General features: G+C 38.1%; 1 protein-coding gene across 1 annotated transcript; it reads left to right on the top strand.

Moving 5' to 3' along the window:
• Positions 1–3,227: 3,227 nt before the first annotated feature.
• Positions 3,228–12,879, top strand: LOC142617138 (uncharacterized). Its single transcript, XM_075789851.1, has 12 exons — positions 3,228–3,491; positions 3,768–3,865; positions 3,960–4,042; positions 4,574–4,649; positions 4,746–4,813; positions 6,856–6,940; positions 7,086–7,201; positions 7,312–7,395; positions 9,129–9,275; positions 11,125–11,233; positions 11,337–11,456; positions 12,480–12,879. The coding sequence occupies exons 2-12, from the start codon at positions 3,778–3,780 to the stop codon at positions 12,551–12,553; spliced, it is 1,050 nt and encodes a 349-aa protein (XP_075645966.1). The 5' UTR covers positions 3,228–3,491; positions 3,768–3,777; the 3' UTR covers positions 12,554–12,879.
• Positions 12,880–22,547: the final 9,668 nt, after the last annotated feature.

Below are 22,547 nucleotides of genomic sequence, written 5' to 3'. Positions count from 1 at the left end.
GTATTTAAGGGGAGAGGAAAGAAGAAAAAGAGAGAGAGAAATTGTAATCTTTAAGAAATAAAGAGAAATAATACAGAGGTAGTCCTCGGCTTACATCCGAGGAGGTCTATTTGCATTTATTGTTTGTTTTTTTTACAAGTGTTTGTAACTCTTAGCCTGTTATCAAGTTCTCAATACCTCTAACCTAGATTTCAAGCCCACACTCTACAAATTTCATTGTTTAAGGCTCATTGGGCCTGAACCCGTAGTTGTCTTTGGGTCCAGGTGCAATTGTGCACTTACATACTCCATAATTTTTTTTTTATTATCAAACAAAAATTACTAATTTTCAAATCTCATATCTATTATTTGATAATAAAAACTTACCTATTATTTTTTAGAAAAAAAAAACTTACCAATTAGGTAATTAAAATCACTATCAGTTCTTTAAGACTTTCTCTCCCTCTTCTTGTGTGTATATTAAAATGCTTAATATTCTTTTTTTTACATCAAACACTTAATATTCTTAAAAGAAAATAAAGTGGGTTATTCTCACATTAAAAAATGAGTGTGAATTAAAAAGATTAAAAACTTGTGTTGTATATCCAACAGTTAGGCCCTTTTAGATATACACCACTATCAATTTTTTTTAAACTTTCTCCCTCTCTTTTCGTATATATGTGTTAAAATACTTAGTATTCTATAAATAAATAAATAAAAAAGACTAACTATTCTTATAAACAATGACTCATAGAATTTACTTTATATAAAACTCTATTATTTAAATTCAAAGAAATTTAAAACTCTATTACTAAAACCTTCTACTTACATACATAAAACTCTATTACGAAATTTCAATAAATTTAAAATTCTTCTTGCAAAAGTTTCAAGTAAATTAAAATAAATTTTATTTTATTGAATTTCATATCATAATTTTATTTTTTTAATATAATAAAATTTAAACATCTTTTGTGGGGATAAAGAGAGACAAGTAGGAGTGTTAGGCCGTGGGCCACGCCCAAGGATTATCAAACAATAAGTAAAGCATGTGGGCCAATGGACCGAGGATAAGGGTCAATGACAACGAACAAATGATGTCTCCCAACCTCCTCAAGGGGCGATATGGGAGGCTGGGGCCCGACCTCGTAGAGAATACCATGCGAGAGGCAAACTTACTTTGGAAGATAAGCTTCAGAGAAATGAGTTAACAGTGAACTAAGAAATATCTGAAAAGAAGGCTGCTACCACCACATTAAATATTTTGCACTAAATCAACTGGCTGCATTTATGTGAAAATGACGACTGAATATTGATATTCAGCCTTACAGTTACACACAAAGTTTATAGGAAGGTTCTAATGAGACAAGCATTTAGGAGATCATCTACATAGTTAACATGTGGAAGGTTGGGATTGAGAAGAACTGGACTATATAAGGAAAAGACTCCTGTGAGAAATGGGGAATGACAGAGAAGGGAAAAAAGAAAGAATTCTTTGTACTTGAGAGAAAAAGTTTGGGTTAATATAAAAACACTTCCTCTTCAGACTTAATTGAGGATCATAATTTCGTTTAAGTTGTGTTTTTCTTATCTTTCTAATATGATCATATCTATTATGTCATGTACTTGACTTATTGAATTCCTTCCCTATAAAATCCACTCTCTATAACAAATATATTGATTTGGGCTCGTTGGGCTATTATCCACATTCTTTAGGACTGAGGATGAAGATTAAAGAACAAAGGAGATCTCAGTTAGGATGAGAGCCGAGGACCCGAGGACATGAAGACGTGGTTGCATGGAGAAGTATAAAGGGTAAACTGGAGATATACGGCGAAGAGGGTGAAAATATCAGGTTTGAGGGTAGGTAAACTCCGCATTGAATACTTTGTATCTAGTTTTCTAGCCGCATTAAATGAGGAACACCAGTTTTATCAGCTACATTGATGTGGAAGTGACTTGAAAAGTGCAAATCATAGATACACAACTTCTTTCCATCACCTTCAACAAACAAACGTACAAGTGTCAGCAAAAAAAAATGGTTAGGTGGGAGATGAATAGTTGAGATGACAAAGGTAAGGAGTATAAATAGGAGGCTAGGAGAAAGGAGTTGGGGGTTCGGAGGATAGGGAGAAAATCTCGATAGTTGAATGTAAAAGATTTCTCCTCGAGAAAGTTTTGAGGACGAGTATTGCTTGTTCCTTTTTATTTTAAGGGAAATCCTCGGGACACTACTGTCCTTTGTTTTTTTGTTCTCTCTCTACAAATTATTTGTTTTGGGCCTTGAATTATTAGAAGGATAGTTTGGCTTTTGGTTCTATGCGTGATTTTTGATCCTTACAGTTAATATATTTTTATCATGTGACTCACTAATTATTAAGTAAAAACAAATGATATTTGTAGTAGCTTCATGAAAACTACAATAAATTACCAACATAATTGTTGTAAAAAATATTATGCTTGTAGTTTTACTACTAATGAAAACATAAAAATTCATATTTTGTCGTCAATAAAATTCATACTTTTCTTAAGAAAAAAACCATACGGATGAAAAGATTGAGATTATTACTTATAAAGCATCTTTAAAAAAAGAAGAGGATGTTTTTATAAGTAATAATCTCAATCTTATAATTTGTATTTTTTTTTTGTGTGTTCATATTAAATTATTTCCACAACTATCTCTACTTTTTAGTAAAAAATAATTTTTTTTGATAGAAACTTTTTAGTCAAAATTAAGTTCTAAAAAAATGTGATTAAAACATAAATTAAAATGGTCAAAGAATAATAGAGAACTTCAAACTTTATATTTTATCCATAATTTAAATATTAATAATTTTTAATTACCATTTCAAAGAAATAAACCTATTAATAAGTTACAAAACCCTTAACAATAAATACTTTATTTAACAACAATATTTTATATCAAAATACATTTTTCTTCGTTTCTGATAATTGCTCTTTATTATCAGACTAAGACAACAATTGATTTTTGGTATGATTAAGACACCAATCGATTTTTGGTATAGGCAGAGATTGAACCTTAGATCTCTTATACAACCATCAAAGACTTTAACAGGTGAGCTAACTGGAACCCACCCACTCATTTATTATTAATTTAATTTTTGAAGATATATATATTTTCCACCTAAAGTTTAGTAGTAAAAACATATAAAATTCAAATCATTATTATAACCATGAAAAAAAAATAAAAAAAGAAAAGAAGAAAAAGCATTTCCATGTTTGGAATAGGAATTATTAGGATAATTATTAGCAATTAGCAATCACCCACCCACACCCACACCCACACCCACCCTTCTTCGTTTCAAAGCAGTCGAAGTCGCCGAGGCAAAGAGAGACTACCACGAGCACGAGGGTGTTCTGTTCTTATCGTCACATTACTCCTAAACTTTATATTATAATATATATCCACCGAACGGCGATAAATCCGACCTTCTTCAAATCCCAAAACCCTAACTCCATTTGTTTTCTCTTTTCTGCGATTCATTCCTCACCAGGTTCGTGTTTTTTTTTTAAATTTTTTAATTTTAGACTTTACATTTGCAATCCAATTTTGATATCGTGCCCGATTCTACCATTATTAGTATATATAGATCTTCCCGTACGGGTCGATCAAAAACCAACCAAATTGTATATACAAGAGAAATTCATGAAATTTATTTTATTTTATATTAATTCCACAAATTCAAACAAGCACAAATAAATGAGAAAATCTTGAGTTGATTAAAAAAAAGAAAAAGAAAAAGAGTTTAATTTTGAATGTTGGGGTGCAGAAAAGGAGAGATGGGTATGAAGCAAGCTATAAAGAGCATCGATGCGTTTCCTCGCGCAGAGGATCACTTGCTTCAGAAAACTCAATCTGGAGCACTTGGTAATCCAACTCTCTCTCTCTCTTTCTATTTTTTTTTTTTTTTTTAAGATTTTAATTTCATGGCTGCTAATTGAATTTTTGTTTTTTTGGGTAGTTTCTGTTGTGGGTTTAGTGATAATGGCGTTGTTGTTCCTGCACGAGCTGAGATATTATCTTACCACATATACGGTTCATCAGGTTCGCGCTTTATTTGTTTATTTTGCTGCCCATTTCGGTTTCTTTCTTGTTCTCAATGTTTCAATTCGTTACGGTTTTGAACAACTTGCCATTAGGGGAGCATAGCTGTGAAGTCTGAGAGGGGTTATTGGTAGACATTCTTAGAGAGATTGATTCATGGACTTGAACCTGCAATGCACTTGCCATCCCAACCTATAGATATGCATAATGTGGATTTTTATTCTTTTATTTAATTTTTTTTTATGAAATTAAGTTGATCACTGGTTATAGTTGGTCTAAATTTGCAATTCAAAGACTAATATTTATTTGGAGGAAATTACAGCAAAAAGCAATTAGAATTTGTTAATTACTGGATGCAAAACTGAAATATAAGACTATATAGACGTTTTGACTCAAGGAACACTCTTATCTATGTATTTTTGACAAACTTGATTGACCAAGTAATTAGATAATGGGTGATCCATTTGGTGTGACCGTTAAAATTTTTATTAGCATATGGTCATCTGGACTAATGTTCTATGTATTTGGCAGATGTCCGTTGATTTGAAACGTGGAGAAACTCTTCCAATCCACATAAATATGACATTTCCTTCTTTACCCTGTGATGGTTAGCATATTTCTTTCTTCTACCCGCTTAACTAAATGCCAGTTTGTTTACATATTTTTTTTGTTTTTCAATCTCTGAGTGCTGGCTTGTGTGCAGTTTTAAGTGTTGATGCAATTGATATGTCTGGCAAGCATGAAGTGGATCTCGATACAAACATATGGAAGGTAAGACCTTTTCCTACCTCCAAAAGTTTATTCTTTGCATGTTATAGACTTGTATTTATCATATAATTTAAAGCAGTGCTTGTGTATTGAGGTTGTGCTTGTGCCCTTTTTTTGCACTCTTTGATGAACTTATTATTTTATATTTGAAAAAAAAATCTAATGCAGTACACATATGTGACATTGATAAACTGTGCTAGCTTAATAGCAATGTATAAAGGTTTGAAGGTCGATGTTTTTTAGATTAGTGTAGTCAAAGGCAAGAGGCAACCTTAAGGCGCTAAGCCCTTGTATTGTTCGAGGCATGAGGCACTAAAAAGACATCCATTCTAAATATACTTATTTTGTAAATAATGAACTCAAATCATATGCATCTATTGCTTTTTAGGCATGGTTTGAAAATTTCAAATTTGTTGGAGGTTCTATTAATTAACTAAGAACAGGCTTTACAACATGCCTTTATACACACACACACATGCATAGAACAGCTATCAAATCTGTTGTTGATACGTGGAGCCTCACCAAGGCTGGGCGCTTTAGACCCCACCCATGGGGAGTAAACCAATACACGAATCCACCCCCAGATTCATATATCAGGCAATACAAGGGAACTCCTAGTGGGGATCAAGCCTAGGATGTCTTGGTCTACAGCTCATCCCAAGCCTCCAACCACTACGTTGCACCCTAATGTGTTAACAATCATCAAATCTAAAAGTCTATATGATTGAAATTTAAAAATGAAATCCTTTCCTAAATTGATCAAGAGTGAGAGAGAGAGAGACACACACACACACCCTCATTGACTTGAATTAAAGTACAAAACTACATTTTCATTGGCCAAATTATAGAAATTTCCTCAAATTTGTTTATTTATTTTTTGCTGAATTTCATTGAGGCTCTTGCCTCAAGCCTCTACACTTTGTTTGAGGCACTTACCTTAGGGGCCTAAACAAGTGCCTCACTAAAGGCGTCTCGCCTCGCCTGAGCACCTAGTCAAGTGCATGTCTCACCTTTGACTACATTGCTTTAGATCAAGGGAAATTTTCTCTCCACAAATAAGGGTGGAGGCACCAATGAAAGATAAATAAATAGGGGTGGAGGGTCAAGTCATGGGTTTAATCCAAGTTGGTAAGATTTATTTGCCTATTAAAAAAGAATTAGATGTTTGGAGATATATTATATATTGAACTGCTTTTTTGATAAATAATGAAAAAATTATTATTTAAGATTTTTGTTGAAGGACAAAGTCTTTATCATTCTCTTCCCATAGTTGTTTAGATTTGGAATGGTTTCCTTATTTTCCTAAAAATCGTGAGCAACATGATTTCATAACATGGTCCTTTCTAATTCAAGCATGGCAAAATTAACTTCCACCATATAGAAGAAATGGGAATTATGTAAACACCAAGTGCACAGCAAACATGCCTCTGAATTTGTTTAACTTATCAAAAATAGAACTTACAAAAAAAATCTGTAGGTTAAGGTATTGAAAAATGAAGTGATCAATGAAATTCTACTGGCTTCTAAAAAAACTATAAACACAAATGGAATTACAGACTTTTGTCTCTAATTTCAGAGAATTTTAACCTCAATAAGTGGTAACCTCAATAGGCCTCCAAATGTGCAAACTTATTGATGTAGATGCAAAATAGAATATGGCCCAACTTGTTTAGGAGTTTAATTCCTTTTCTTAACCGGGTAGTTAAGTTACTTCCTATTCCTACTAGGATAATAAATTTAGAACTCTATTTAAGGAACCCAAGTTTCAGTTTTGTTTTACAGTTTGATTGATTGATAAAGTTTCTCCTGGAATTTTCCCAATTGTCTGGGTTGGACACCAACCAACCCTAAGTGATGACTCCTAGGTTTGCTCTCTCTTGCTTGGTGTTGACTCCAACCAAGCCTAGGTGTTGGCTTCTAGGGTATTATTACTTTTTTGTTTTTAAATTTTATGTTCTTCAATTTTCTTGCTGTGTCAATTTTGGTTGCCCCGCATCTCTCTCTCTCTCTCTCCCCTTCTGCTAACAAATTTGGATTGTATGCAGTTGCGCTTGAACAATGATGGTCATATCATCGGCACTGAATATTTGTCTGATCTAGTAGAAAAGGAACATGCAGAGGATAAGCATGGTAACTGCCTTGGTGCCCATAGAATTGTTTTGGTCTAAAGATGTTTATCATGCGACATAGATCATAACAAGTTTATATTTCTACTAAGAGATATATGGTGCTTAGTTGTTGCAATGTTCAATATTTAATGAACAACTTTGATCAGATGGTAATAAAGATGAGCATGAGGATTCGGACCAGAAATTTCAATTCTTTGATCAAGCTGCAGAAAATATGATCAAGAAAGTGAAGCAAGCATTAGCACATGGAGAAGGATGCCGGGTAGTTGTCCTTTGGAATTCTCAATGTTTAAGATTTCAGCTTGTCCATTTAGCTTGGATATCATGCTTACCAAAGAAGCTCTTAATATTTTGTTTTACTTTCTTTTTAAGGTTTATGGGGTCTTAGATGTCCAAAGAGTTGCTGGAAACTTTCACATTTCAGTTCATGGGCTAAACATTTATGTTGCCCAAATGGTGAGTGCATATCGAACTCTATTCTCTGTGGGAATGTGATTCCATATAATGTCTTAGAATCTGCAAAGTGGAGCATCTAACATTTTACGGCACTAAATTTTGTTTCCATCTTCAAAATTTTTATTTTCTATTAATCAGCAGGGTTTTGAAATTATATTGCTTTGTTTAAAATTTAGGGTTTTTATTGTTCAATTATAATGAAGGATGAAGACTTATTTTCTGACATTTGCTTACAATGATGTCTGCTACAGAATAAAAGGGGTATGAATATTGAAGGTAACAATTGGTGTTGAGGTTCAGAGTAAGGGAATATTGGCTTTGGTGTGACTTGGTCATAGAACATGTGTTAAAATGGTTACAAAATTTTTTTAGTTTGAAACTCTGTACAGGTAACAAATATGTGGCATCTAAAACTACCTCAAAAAGATCGATCAGTCATTTTTAGTAGTATTGTTTGCACAAAAGATCATAGTAGTAGAACAAGTTTGCATAAGATGGTTACATCTCATTTATTTATTTAACAGCTATACTTATATTTCTTTGGGTTTCTCACTTTACTAGATGATAGGTGTAGTTTAATTCTCACTGACAATATCTTCTTTTTGTGGGAGTAATTACAGATCCCTAACAATATCTTCTTTGGCTTCAATAAAATTTTTCATTAAGAAAGTAGTTTTATGTCCACAGTTCTTTCTATTTTTTACCTATGAAGACACTGAAAGTAATATATTTTAAGTTTTTGTCCTCTGCTGTCGGTGTCTCCTAAATAGAAAATAATGAGAAGTGATGTGCTTCATGTGACTATTTAGGTAATTGTTGTGGCTGATTTGTCCACATTGTTTCATCGGGACATGTTTGCTTTGAAAAACCTTTTGTACAAAGTAGATTTTGTATACTGTAACAGAGCTTAGGTTTTTGTACTTGAAAAAAAAAAGGGTAAGTTTTTGTAAAAGCTTAATTGTTGTATCATCCCTATTAATGGTGCAATAATCATGAACAATCTAAAACTTGAAAGTGCATCTAATTATTTTCTATTTGATTTCCTCATTGTAGATGGTAGCAAAGTGCTACTGCTTGAAACTGTAGGATTCTTTTGTAGGGGGTAAAACATTGGTTGGATAGTAAAGTTAGCCAAAATTTAAAGAGAAGAGGGATGGGTTTATGTTATTCGTTTCACTAACATTTGGAAATTTGGGAAACATAGCCAAAGAAAGGTGCCAGATGGTGATGAGAAATTTTTGCTGACAACAAGTTATCAACATGTTAAATACATCCTCAAACTTTTTCTTTTTCTTTTGAAAAATATTATTGAAGTATTGGATATATATTGTCATCAACATTGCATCATATCTGTCAAAATTTTTGTTTAGAAAAATCTTTGGTTATAACTTATCCAAAAGAAAGCCCTTTGGTTATATATTTATTGAGACTTTTGATAGTTATAATCGTTAGTAATAGTAACAATAGATATCTGGGGTTCAAGGATACACAGTGGTGTCAGCACCTCTTGTGGTGTGTGGGCACTGGGGTTTGAACCCCACCAGTGCCCTTCCCCCTATTTTTCTCTAATAGGTCTTGACATGACATCTTCAGGGTTAGTTTTATGTTACGTTGCTTTTCTAAAGTAACTTATTTTAATTTTCTGCTCAAGGTCACATTGGATTGTTCCTACCTTAATTGGTCTTTGTCTTCTACACACCAGGTACCCATTCTTTTCTTTTTATTCTTGACAGATTTTTGAAGGATCTATTCATGTGAACATCAGTCACATCATCCATGATTTGTCATTTGGCCCAAAATATCCTGGAATTCACAATCCACTTGATGAGACAAAACGTATATTGCAAGACACAAGTGGGACATTCAAATATTACATAAAGGTATGAATCCACTGGCTTTCTTTTTTGATTGACCTGTACATCTGTGGTCTAAAATTCAATCTCAGCCTTCACCAAGTACACTCGGGTTTAGTTTGTTTTTATTTGCTGAATTAAGTTTCAAAAATGACATGGTTTGGGATGTAAAGATTAAAAAAAAAAAAAAAAAGAAATAGAAAAAAAAACTGGTTTACTAATCCCAAAACAGTACACCAATACATTCTAGTACCGAAATATTCCGTTCCAGTAGTCAATCCGGAATGGTATTCAAAACTTTGTGGGGAGATGCTGAGATGTGTTCTGGATGTTTGGGATTTATTAGGTAATGCCATGGATTGTTGCAACTTTATTATTTGGTTGGAGAAATTGGTTTGGGAAGCATGGCTCAGATGTTCTGAACTTGGTGCTGGCTTGTGTGATGTGGATTGTATTGAAGGAGTGGAATAGTCGTATGATTGAGGATATTGGAAGTTACCTGGATCAATTGAAATACTTGCTCCTTCGCTCTTTTTTTATTGGTCCTTAGTTTTGGGTTTAATTCACTGATCTTCCATTTTAAAGATCCAAGATTTTCTTAGATTTTCCATTTGAAATTTCTGTTTATTTTTTTTTTACTTGTGTTCATTATCATGAACATATAGCATTATTCAATATCAATAAAATTTGCATTACTTATCAAAAAAATTGAAGAAGGGGCTCTACTTTCTCTCAGTTTTGTTAAAAGCACGCTTAAGCTCAAAGCTCAAAGCCCCAAAGCCCCAACGCTTTTTGCCTCAAAAGCTAGGCTCATTCAAAGAAGCGCACTTTAGGCGCTCATTTTTGTGCTATTTCAAAAAGCTCAAAGTGCGCTTTTTGGTGCTTTTAATATTTTTCAAAAAAATAAATCAGAACTGAAATTAAACTTCAGGATCTTGACATTATTGATATAAACCATTGATTTGGCATGTTTTTAGTGTAACTTATCAAAAAAAGATTTTTTGAGTGTAATTTGTCCTAAAAGGCTAAAACCCAACCCACAACCTCCTAGTTCTTCCCTATTTTTGTTTTTTTCTTGATTTTTCTACTTGAAACAGTAACCCACTCAGCTTCTTCTTGTTATTCTATTTTTTCCCTTTTGGATATCTGCTTGGTACCAATTACAATGTTGCTATGTCCTCATATTCTTAGCTCATTCATGGAAAAAAAAAGTACGATATAACATATCTGTGGTAATTGTTTAGTTACTTTAGTGGTTGATGTTGAACATAGTAGACTAATTCCTATGGAGTTACAAGTGATTAAATTATTAACTAATATTACTAATTAGTCATAGGGCATTATGGATATTGGGATTTAATAAAGGATATTACATGGAAGTACTCATATCTAGCTTATCCAAAAAAAAAAAAAAAAAGACTTGATTTGCAATTTTTGTGTTACAATTGCAAAAATAGGGCTTATCTAAATGTTATATGAATTATATAAAATTTTTTATTTCAATTTCTATGATAGTTTGATCATTTGATTGTTGCATTTCTCATTAATAATTATTTTTAAATTTATTAAATTATTATTTTTAAATGTGCGCTTCACTTCAATTAGGTGCACGCTTGCGCTTTGCACTTCGCGCCTAGGCCCCAAGAGGTCTTGACGCGTAAGTGCGCCCCTCGCTTTTACCAACACTGCTTTCTCTCACATCCATAGATGTAATCCCAACCACTTTTTCCTCCTTTTATCATCTGCACTAGCCTCCTTTTACCTTTTGCATGACAGATTTGAAAGAACCCCAAATAAATTCTTATTTTGAGTTCCTCTATTGATTTTGCCTTCTCCTTTTGAGTCTGTATGACCAATGTTTTTGCTTGTGATGCAGATTGTTCCGACCGAATATAGATATATCTCAAAAGAAGTTTTACCAACTAATCAATTCTCTGTCACGGAATACTTTTCCCCCATGAAAGATTCTGATAGGACATGGCCAGGTTGGTTTATGTAATTTATTAAACTTTCTCCTTTTTTTGGAAAGGGGGTTGGGGGGATGATTTTTGATACTGAGTATCAGCACATTTCTTTTGTTATATGCAGCTGTCTACTTCTTGTATGACCTGTCACCGATTACTGTGACAATCAGAGAAGAACGTCACAGTTTTCTGCACTTCATCACCCGGCTGTGTGCAGTATTAGGTGGTACCTTTGCGTTAACAGGTTTGCTTCCTTATCTCTATTTTGTTTGATTTGCACAACTCATTATTGGAAAATAGAAGCCACGTTCATTCAAAATGAGAAGTTTGGGTAGAAACTGTTTTTAGAAATGCCAAAGGATAGAAAGTTAGGGAAATTTCAGAGGATTTTAATGTAACCTAGTAAGCATTTGTCAGATATTTGTAACCTTGTTCCATTTTGTTTGATGTGGAATGTATGGGGGGGAACGCAATCGGCGCACTTTCATAGATGTGAAAAGTATGGGGGTTAAGTTGTTAGCAACCATCTCTGGTTCCTTACATGAGTGGTCTCACACGTGGGGTTTTACGGTTTGTGATTCAATTGTGTTGTTTATAGTGTGCTTTTGGGATTAGCTTATTTAGCTTTTTTCTGATTGCTTTTTGTTAAAGTGTGTTTGTACTTTAAAAAAGTGAGAAAAATGTGAGGTTTTTAAAAGCTGTATATAAAAGTTAAAAGTTGAAAACTAGCAAAGTTTGCTAAAGTACAAGCATATAACAAAAATTTGTTAAAAGAGTGCTAAAATATACTTGTTGTAATTCTTATGCTTCTTCATGCCCTTTGTACATGAAATAGACCTGTTTTGAAAATTTTTTTTTTCTTACCTATTAAAAAAAAAGAGCAACCTGGCCTTCTAATTTTTTTTTTTATCAATACAGTTATTTACATTCATCTTTTTTTTTTTTGGCAATTGGGAAGTCCGAAGTTGGGCCAAATAATTAGGATATTGTGGTGGTCAATATATGGACTTTAAGCAAGATCAAGGAGACTTGTTCCCTATATTGCAAGTTTGAAAAATGATGTTTACCACTCATTGAAATTCCAGTAAGTTTATCTTTTAGAGTCTAGGTTGTTTGATGTTGAAATGTCCTCCTGCAATTCTCACAGCATTTCCTTGCTCATGGAAGGGCCCTTCTTGCATTCATTTGATTTCCTCATTTTGGTGTGTAATGTGTCGTTTTTATCGTTTTGGTCTGTACAAGTTTCTTTTATTGTTTGTGCCAACAGGAATGCTGGACCGCTGGATGTTCAGGCTTGTTGAGGCTCTGACCAAACCTAATGCTAGAAGTGCATACCGTTAGAGTTGGGGTTTACAATAACCATCAACTTCAGATGGCATCTCCAAGGAAATTCTTGATGCAAGCTAGATGATAAGGTTCCTGACTTCCAGCATTTGACCTTGGATGTATAATGCAGAAGCTAGAGTCAAACTCGACATTGCTTGTTGTATTTATTTATTTTCCTTGGCTTCTCCCCTCTTGTAGTGAACAATATGTGAAATGACATTGTCATCTTTTCTGTATCTCTAATTATTTTTAGGTTGACAGTGTCATAGGTACTCATGATTCATTCAGGACCCTAAAATTTTGGTGATTGTGATATATATATGGACTTCCCAATTTGGTAAGATCTGCATGCGAGTTACCTCAGCGCTTGCAGCTATTTGCTGGATCTTTGACAGTATTTAGGAATGAGAATGTTGCATGAAGAATGCTAGGTGAAAAAATAGAAGAAACTAGTGCAATCCTTTGTAGCCATTTTTATGGGACTGCTGAAATTGTCTTGAACAGTGAATAGAGAATAGGTAGTGCTTGAATAATTTCCCGTATGGTTTTGGGGTGGTTTCATATTAAAGCCTAGATTTGAAGAAGTTTTCATTAAAATCTTGATCCCTAAGTGAGTTATTATTAACAAAAATTTGGGGTGTTTGGTACCACAACTTAAACAATAATTTTCAGTTTTTAAACAGTATTACACGTATTTTCACACACTTTTCATTAACACGTATTTCTAAAAAATACAAATATCGTTACTAGAATAATATTATCAAACGGGCTAGTAAATTATTTTTTGTTTTTTAAAACACAAACCAAACGGGCCATCTAAGTTGTCATGGTTAGAAAGTATGATTCACTAAGTTGTCAAGGGATTAATGTGATTGGAGCCATGAAGTAATGTGAATTGAGTTCAGTTTTGTCATATCACTTTAGCAAATAGTTTCACGTAGTTCAGTTTTGTCATGTTAAGCGACAAGGTAACTTTGCTGCTTATAACATGCTAGACATGTTAGTGAGTTTACGGTGTGGATGGAAGATGTTCCTTCACACCTTTTGGCTGTAATCTTAGCCGATTTGGCTGATTTTCATTAAATAAAATTACAATCTCCTTCTAAAAAAAAATTATATTGATATGAAATTTAAATTCAAAATATACTTAGCTTAAACTAACAGTTGGGTTTATTTTCAAAATTTGCAAATCTCATTAGGCATTTCATTGTAAATTGTAATGTATTATCTATGAATTGAATAGAAAGTTTAACTATTTGGCTTTTGGTATAATGGACTATTGGCAAATCACTTTATCTATTCTCTATTCTTTTTTTCCCATAATATTTCAAGAGGAAAATTACAGTAATCTCCTTTATGATATTAAAAAAAATGTCAGTGACCTCTTAATGTCATTTTTCAAAATCCCTTTACAAGTAGCTCCAATGTCTATTAGAACTCTAAATCTTTCATCTATTTGTATAAAAAATTATGCAACATATTGAATGTTAATTAATCATGGATCTATCTTGATTTATGATCTGTTTTCTAGGAAATCGTGGGCAATTTGGTGCCCAATAATCACATTTTTTTAGTCAAACGAGTACTCATGGATAAAATGATTATTCCACATGCTTTGAAAATTATATAATTTACTTGACTCTAAAATCTTAATCACATAAAGTCATCATATGGAATTTGCAGGCATGATTTTTTTCTCCCTAAGATGAAATCAAGGGCTTGATCAAAAAATAATATAAAAGAAAAAAAAAATTCACAATGGTTAATGTAAGTGCACAATTGCACCTGGACCCAAAGACAATCACGGGCTCAGGCCCAATGAGCCTTTAAACAATAAGATTTGTAGAGTGTGGGCTTGAAACCCAGGTTAGAAGTGTTTGAGGATTAAATGACAAGCCAAAGATTGTAAATATTTGAAAACAACAAGGAATATTGTAAATCAACCTGCTCGGACGTAAGCCGAGAGCTGTTCTTATATTATCTCTTTCTCTTTTTTCTCTTTCTTTTCGATTACAAAGAAGGTCCCCCTATTTCTGTTCTAGGTTGTTCATTAAATAATCCTCTTTTTGATACTTCGTACACATGTTGCCCCAACTCCCCCTTAGCTTAGATATTTCTTTTCTCAGTGCCTTTGAATAGTAACCAGAAGTTTCCCTTCCACTGTTCAGGTGTCACTTCTCCATTAATGCGGCCAGGGTGGTAGGTGCAGGGTCTTTAATGTGGAGGTGGCAGCCTTTATCTTTGGTATTTCCTTAACATCGGTGCTTCTAGGACATTCAAGGGTTTACCCCCTTTAACCATCGGTCTTGACCGTGTCATTCCCTAACCTTTATCATGAAGTCCAGGGTTCTCCGGTGTCCGTCCAAAGGGAAATTCGCCCTCGGCTGGATCCTCGGATCCTCGGCGTATGGGCCGACCCGTAGTACTAACAAGTTCTAAACCCAAGAGTAGGTCGGCCTTCCTTAGCATGGCCCAAAGGCCCACATCCCCATCAGGGTCTTTTTACTCCCCATAATAGCCCCTCAAAACTCTAATTTTCAACGTCCGAGGAGAAAAATAGGGTTTTGACCTGACTAGAACCTACTCCATACACTTTGTGAGTGATTGCACGTGTGGAAATCGTTTCGCGTCCCAGAAGTTACCACTTGGCGGTTTTATTTTCAAAAACGCGCGCATTTATTGCTGTAAGCTACACATTGTCCCCCACGTTCAACGGCGAGATGGGTATCCAACGGTTCTCGTTACTCCACGAAAATTTGGGCGGGACGAATATAATTTCGAGGCCGCTTTTCCGCACATCGTGACGCTTCGGGAACTTGCGCCCACATTTAATTCCCTAGGGGCTAATCCCATCAAAACATCAGCAGTCATACTTTACCTGCAGAAAACCGTGGAAATTTGCACACCTTCAACTTTGTAAGTTCTTGCTCTCTCTATTCTTAACCTTTTCTCCTCGGATATAGTCCTCGGCTGTCCTCGTAGATATTCTCCCCTTTAGAGTTTAGCCTTTCGTTCTTTTCTGATGGGTAGGTTTAAGTGTCTAGTTGATACCGCCGCTGGAATGGAAGGCTTTAGAGCCAAGTATAACATTCCCGGCGATGTAGGTTTAAAATATTGCCCGGCAGAAGCCGTGGCCGGTTCTAGAAAAGAGGGAGAGGTTATCATCCCAATGATAGCCTTTATAGAGGGTGGGATGACCCTCCCAATGAGGCCTGTAACTAGGGAGTACCTTCGCAACCACCGGTTGTGTCCCGATCAGTGCCTCCCAAACGTTTTTAGAGTTTTGGGTAGCGTCGATGCTTTAAACGAGCAAATGGGTCTAAACCTCACCTGGCACGATGTTGTCTTTTTATACGAGTCCCATAAACTCTCCAACGTAGGTTACTATATTAAATCCCGCTCCAGCGTCGTTAGGCTAATCTCCTGTCTGCCCAAATCCAACAAAGGCATGAAGGATGACTACCTGATCGTCTCTGGGAATTGGCACGACGGCCTCCACTGCCCAGTTGAGTGGGGAAATCCAGGTGCGAGACCTTAGGATTAACCTCCCCATCTCACAACTTCCTTTAATACTCACAAACATGCACACTAACATGTATTTACATTTGTTTAACTTTATCACTGGCTATGTGAATCTGACCATGTTGTTCACTTTCACGTCTTTCTTTGCAGATAAGCAGCACGTGCGTCCGCGCCTGAGCCACTGCAGCGTTGCCGATCTAAACCGAGTGCTTCGCTCCGAGGTGTTTGTCAGCGAGGACTTACAACTTAGAGCTGCTCATCTGATTCTGGGGTACAATCCCATCTCTTCGGACTTCCAGGAAATAGAAAACGCCATAATCGCGGGTGACCGAAGACGAAGAAAAATAAACGTAGCTCGGCCCCACTTTTTGGACGACCACGATCTCCCTGACGGCCCTCACACCGTTTTGTACAACCAGGCCATAGCGGCAATTCCCCTCGTCGTGCACTCTCAGGCAACTGTTGTTCCGGAAGAGCAGGTGTCTTCTTCACATACACTAGACGAAGAGATAGATCAATTCCAACTTGAAGACACCGAAAGACCTCGAGGGAATCAGTTCGTCGTACTTTCTGACGAGGAGGAAGAATCCACCGAGGCCTCTGGAATTGTAGGATTTGTAGTTGCCCGACCGGAAGACGAATCCGAGGAGAACATGGATAGGATGCAGGATCTCCTAACCAAGAGAGGTGCGAAGGTCGCCGGGAAAAAGACGGGGGCGTCCCAAGTTCTTCCAACTTTGCCACCTCCTCCTCCTCCAGTCGAGCCAAAACTCCCAGCCGAGGATCCCAAAAAGAAGAGAAAGGGGGAGGCCGAGGGGACGATCAGCAAGGACCCCAAGAAACCACGACAACAAACTCAACCGGTTCAGCAGCAGAAGCTGGACAAAGGCAAGGGTAGGGCCCGCTCAGTTGAAAGCGGGGAGATCAGGGATGAGGCCGAAGTGCGCCGAGCTCCGGTCACCTGGTCCCCTGACTTAAGATTGGATGGTGCAACCATCTCTTGCCAATCCAGTATAAGGGCGGTTCAACAAGGCCATGCCCACCACTTGGCGGAAGTGTTGGAGCGCCCTCTTCTGCTGCCCAAGGACATGGAAACCTTGGAAAAAATGAGCCAGCCACAACTATTCCTCTCTTTAAAAAGAGACCTAGCGCTGGTAAGTTTCCCCCTTTTTAGGAAGATTCCACTTTTAACAATATTCATAAGTTTTTTACTATTCCTGATTCCATCATACTTTGTTACAGGCCATGCAGGAGGTCTTTGTAGCCGAGAAGTTCATAGAAGACACTCGGAAGAAGGCCAGAACTAAGCAAGAGATTAGGATGGAGACTGAGAAGTCCTTGGGCACAGCCCTTGCTGAGAACGAGAAGCTTATCTCGGAGGTGGCTGATCTAAAGAGAGAAAAGAATGGGGCCGAGGCGAATCTGAAGACCATGAAGACCCAGATAGAAGGGCTGCGCAAGCTCCTTCGCGAAAAAGATGATGAGCTCTCCCGAGCCCAAAGGGAACGCTCGAATTTGGAAAAGGAACTTGTGCTGATGAAGGAAGAAGCCAACTCATTCCAACGCTCTTTACAAAGCCGCGGCGGACGAGCTACGAGGAAGGGGTAGCAACCACCGAGGAGCAATGCCGACGAGGCCTTCGCGGCTTGTGTCGGAATGCCGTCGAAAGTCCTGGGGAAGCCCTAAACGTAGCCGGAGTTCCTCTATCCTCGGATTTGAGGAAGTCCGAGAACGTTTGGCTTCCCTAGAGATACAGGAGATTGAAGAGGCTCCCGCTGCTACTCCTACCCCCGAGTCAACTCTCCCCTCGCTCTCCGCCTCCAATGGTCCCACAACACCTAATTCCATCCTACGTAACCTTCGTGTTCCAACAAAGAGAAGGAAGGAGGCGGGGATGCGCAGAAGGACTTGAGCCGAAAGTGGAACCTAACGTCCTCCCAACGAAGACAACGAGACAAAGGAAAGCAAGTCCTGACTCCCTTTGAGCTGGAGTTGAGAAAGACCGAGGCCACCAGTACCTCTCAGCAAGACCCCCCTCCAAAAGCTTAGGACCTAGCTTTAGGACTTTTCTTTTTCTACACCTGGATTAAATATGTAATGTACATTTAAGTGATTAATGAAGAACTATTTCATTTGATCCTGATTTATGTCGCATCCATTTTACTTTATTCTTGTTATATTGGTCATAAAGATTGCCATTAGTACATGGTCAAAAAGGGGCAGAGCAAACAAATCTAACTTCAAGTTTTGCACAATCATAACCTGCAAGCAGTCATTCGCGTGTTATTAAAAACTTAATAAAAAGTGAAATGGCTAATATGTTTAAACAATGCCTTGGTTAAAAAAGAGAAACCTCATATAATGATTAAAACCTTATAATGTGTAGCATTGTTTTTAGCAGGATATAAGATCCGAGGACCAGTCCTTCCTTACATAAATTTGCTTAATACTTTTAATGAAATAAAACTTAAGATCCGAGTTTTTGAACGGTAAGGCATTAACTCCCAGACACAATAAGAAGTTTAACTTTGATCAAGTTTATAGTCCGAGGACAAGACTTAACTAATTTTCCATTTGATTCTTTAGACCATTAACTTCAAATGTTAATTTTCCCAGAGCAAGAGGTCCGAGGACACGACATAACTAAGGTTCCGTTTAACAAATGAAAAGATATCAATTTTCACAAGGTTTGTGGTCCGAGGACGACACTTAACCAAGTTTCTGTTTGATTCTTAAGAACAGTAACTTCAAATGTTAATTTTCCCAAAGTAGGAGGTCTGAGGACCCGTCATAACTAAGGTTCTGTTTAACAAATGAAAAGATATCAATTTCCACAAGGTTTGTGGTCCGAGGACGACACTTAACCAAGTTTCTGTTTGATTCTTAAGAACAGTAACTTCAAATGTTAATTTTCCCAAAGTAGGAGGTCTGAGGACCCGGCATAACTAAGGTTCTGTTTAACAAATGAAAAGATATAAATTTCCACAAGGTTTGTGGTCCGAGGATGACACTTAACCAAGTTTCTGTTTGATTCTTAAGAACAGTAACTTCAAATGTTAATTTTCCCAAAGTAGGAGGTCCGAGGACCCGGCATAACTAAGGTTCTGTTTAACAAATGAAAAGATATCAATTTCCACAAGGTTTGTGGTCCGAGGACGACACTTAACCAAGTTTCTGTTTGATTCTTAAAAGTAGTGACTTCATGCGTCAGAGGTACTCATAACTTTGAAAGGTTAACTGACTAAAGCACATTTTATTAATAATAATACCTTCTAAGATTATTTACATTCCATGGACGTGGTACAATTTTTTCATCTAGGTCGGCTAGCCGATATGACCCTATGCCTGCTACTGAAACAATGCGATAGGGGCCTTCCCAGTTGGGTCCTAGTTTACCCCAAGCTGGGTTCTTAGAGGTGCCCACAACTTTTCTTAGCACAAGATCACCAGGTGCAAGTGGCCTTAGCTTCACGTGGGCATCATATCCTCGTTTTAGCTTCTGTTGATAATAAGCCATTTGGACCATAGCTGCCTCACGTCGTTCCTCGAGTAAATCAAGATCTTTCTCCAGAAGTCCATTGTTATTTTCCGGGCTAAAGGAGCTCGTCTTTAGGGTGGGAAAACCAGATTCCAGAGGTATCACCGCCTCGGCTCCATAAGTTATAGAGAATGACGTTTCTCCCGTGGACCTGCGCGGTGTGGTCCGATACGTCCATAGAACATGAGGGAGTTCTTCTACCCATCTGCCCTTCGCATCGTCCAACCTTTTCTTAAGCCCACTGACTATGATATTGTTAATGGCCTCGACTTGCCCATTTCCCTGAGGATACGCTGGGGTGGAGTATCTGTTTATGATACCCATGTCACCACAATATTGCCTAAAGGCCTTGCTGTCAAATTGAACGCCATTGTCAGAGATAAGTGTGTGCGGTATACCGAATCTAGTGACAATATTTTTCCAAACAAACTTCTTGGAATCAATATCTCTGATATTTGCTAAGGGCTCGGCCTCAACCCATTTGGTGAAATAGTCTGTTCCCACAAGGAGCCATTTTTTATTTCCTGCTGCTCTCGGAAATGGCCCCACTATGTCCAGTCCCCATTGCGCAAAAGGCCAAGAACTGGAGAGAGGGTTAAGAACCCCACCAGGTTGATGAATATTGTGGGCGAACCTTCGGCACCGATCACATTTCCCCCGGCATAGTCTTCGAGCCTCCCTTGCATATTGGGCCACCAATAGCCCCGAGTTAGAGCTCCGTGGGCCAAGGACCTACCCCCGGTGGCCGCCACAAATCCCTTCATGCAATTCTTCTAGAAGCCCTTCCGTTGAATCGGGTGTACACATAACAAGTACGGTCCCGAAAAGGATTGTTTGTACAGTCGGTCCTCGGACAACCGAAACGTGGCGCCTTCGGCCGTATCTTATCCGTTTCGATTTGTCCTCAGGAAGGACATCATTCCTAAGAAAAGATATGACCGGGTCGATCCAACTAGGTCCAGGCCTTATTAGATGGATGCGAGGCGCGTTGGCAATGACAAGAGTGGGCTCCAGCAGATCCTCCACAAGGAAAATCCTAGGCAAGTCCTGAGCCGAGGACGTTGCTAACGTAGCCAAGGAATCGGCATGAGTGTTCCCACTCCTAGGGATGTGAGCTAAGACAAAGGAGTCAAACTCTGCTTGCTGACGCTTAACCTGGGCCAGATATTCTTGCATTCTTGGGTCTCTAGCCTCCATGGTCCCCCTGACTTGGCCCACAACTAACTGAGAGTCCGAGAACACATGGACTTCTTTTCCACCCATCTTACGTACCATCTGCATGCTTACCAAGACCGCTTCATATTCAGCCTCATTGTTAGTAGCCGAGAACGCCAATCTCAAAGATTTTTCGAAGACAATTCCCTCAGGGGACGTTAGAACAAGTCCAACACCAGATCCTCTCCGATTAGCCACCCCATCCACATACACTTTCCAAATCGGAGATACCGCAGCCGTGGTCACACCAACTGATTTTTCACCCATGTGGGCCTCTTTTTGAGTTTCTTCCAGCAATGGCTCGGCAAATTCCGCCACCAAGTCAGCGAGGACCTGGCCCTTCACCGAGGTGCGAGGCTTGTATTTAACATCAAAAGCCCCCAGGATGGTCCCCCACTTTGCTATCCTTCCTGAGTAGTCGGCGCTACGCAGCACTGCCTTGAGGGGCAATTGGGTCAGAACAACCACTGTGTGGGACTGAAAATAATGGGGAAGCTTTCGCGTGGCATGAACCACGGCCAGGAGCGCTTTCTCTAAGGGTTGATAACGCACCTCGACATCACCCAAAGACTTACTAACGTAATATACCGGTCTTTGCACCCCGCTATCATCTCTTATCGCACTGTGCTGACCGCGTGACCCGCCACTGCCGGATAAGCAAACAAAATCTCATGTGCCTCCGGACGAGATAGAATGGGTGGCCGAGAAAGATATTGCTTGAGTCGTTGAAAAGCTAACTCGCAGTCCTCGGTCCATTGAAACCCTTTCCACTTATTCAACAAGCTTGGAAGAAAGGACGACACCGGTCGTTGACCGAGATATGAACCTATTCAAGGCGGCAATCATTCCCGTTAACTTTTGAATTCCTTTTGGGTTCCGAGGAGGCCGCAAGTCCCGAATAGCCTTGACTCCGCACCGGATTTACCTCTATGCCTCTATGAGTAATCATGTATCCCAAGAACTTTCCGCACCCCACGCCGAAAGAGCACTTTGAGGCGTCGAGGCGCAACTTGTACTTTCTCGCATCTCGAAAAGTGTCGGCCATATCTTTCACGTGCGAGGGTATTGTTTTGCTTTTCACCACCATCTCGTCAACATATACTTCAATGGTTTTCCCCATTTCGTTCGAACATTCGGTCATCATCCTTTGATAGGTAGCCCCAAGATTCTTCAAGCCGAATGGCATGACCTTATAATGATAATTCCCCGTCGGTAAGTAATGAAGGCAGCCTTCTCCCCGATCCTCTAATGCCAAGGGAATCTGGTGATAACCCCGGAAGGCGTCCAAAAACTCATCCGAGGATGTCCGACAAAGGGCATCCACCCGCCTGATCAATACGTGGCATTGGGAACGAATCTTTAGGACAGCCTTGTTCAGACATCGCAAAGTCCACACATACCCTCCACGTTCCATTTTTCTTTTTAACAACAACAAGATGAGCCAACCATTCGGGGTAGAAAACTTCTTTGATAGCCCCCGCCCCTTTCGAGTTTAAGAACCTCTTCCTTCACAAATTTCGGAATGTTCTCTGGAAGATCGCCGAGGTGGCTGCCTCCTCGGAACAATAGCTGGGTTGAAATTTAAGTGATGACAAATGAAGCCCGGATCCACGCCTGGAGCTTCATAAGGATCCCACGCAAAAACATCAACATTGTCCTTCAAGAATTCTAACAATTCCATCTTCTCTTGGTGTGGCAAAAGTACACCGACTTGGAAGAATCTCTCTGGGTCAT

This window comes from Castanea sativa, chromosome 11 (assembly GCF_040712315.1).
Source record: "Castanea sativa cultivar Marrone di Chiusa Pesio chromosome 11, ASM4071231v1".
NCBI lineage: Eukaryota > Viridiplantae > Streptophyta > Magnoliopsida > Fagales > Fagaceae > Castanea > Castanea sativa.
This window is presented reverse-complemented; position numbering and strand designations above follow the sequence as displayed.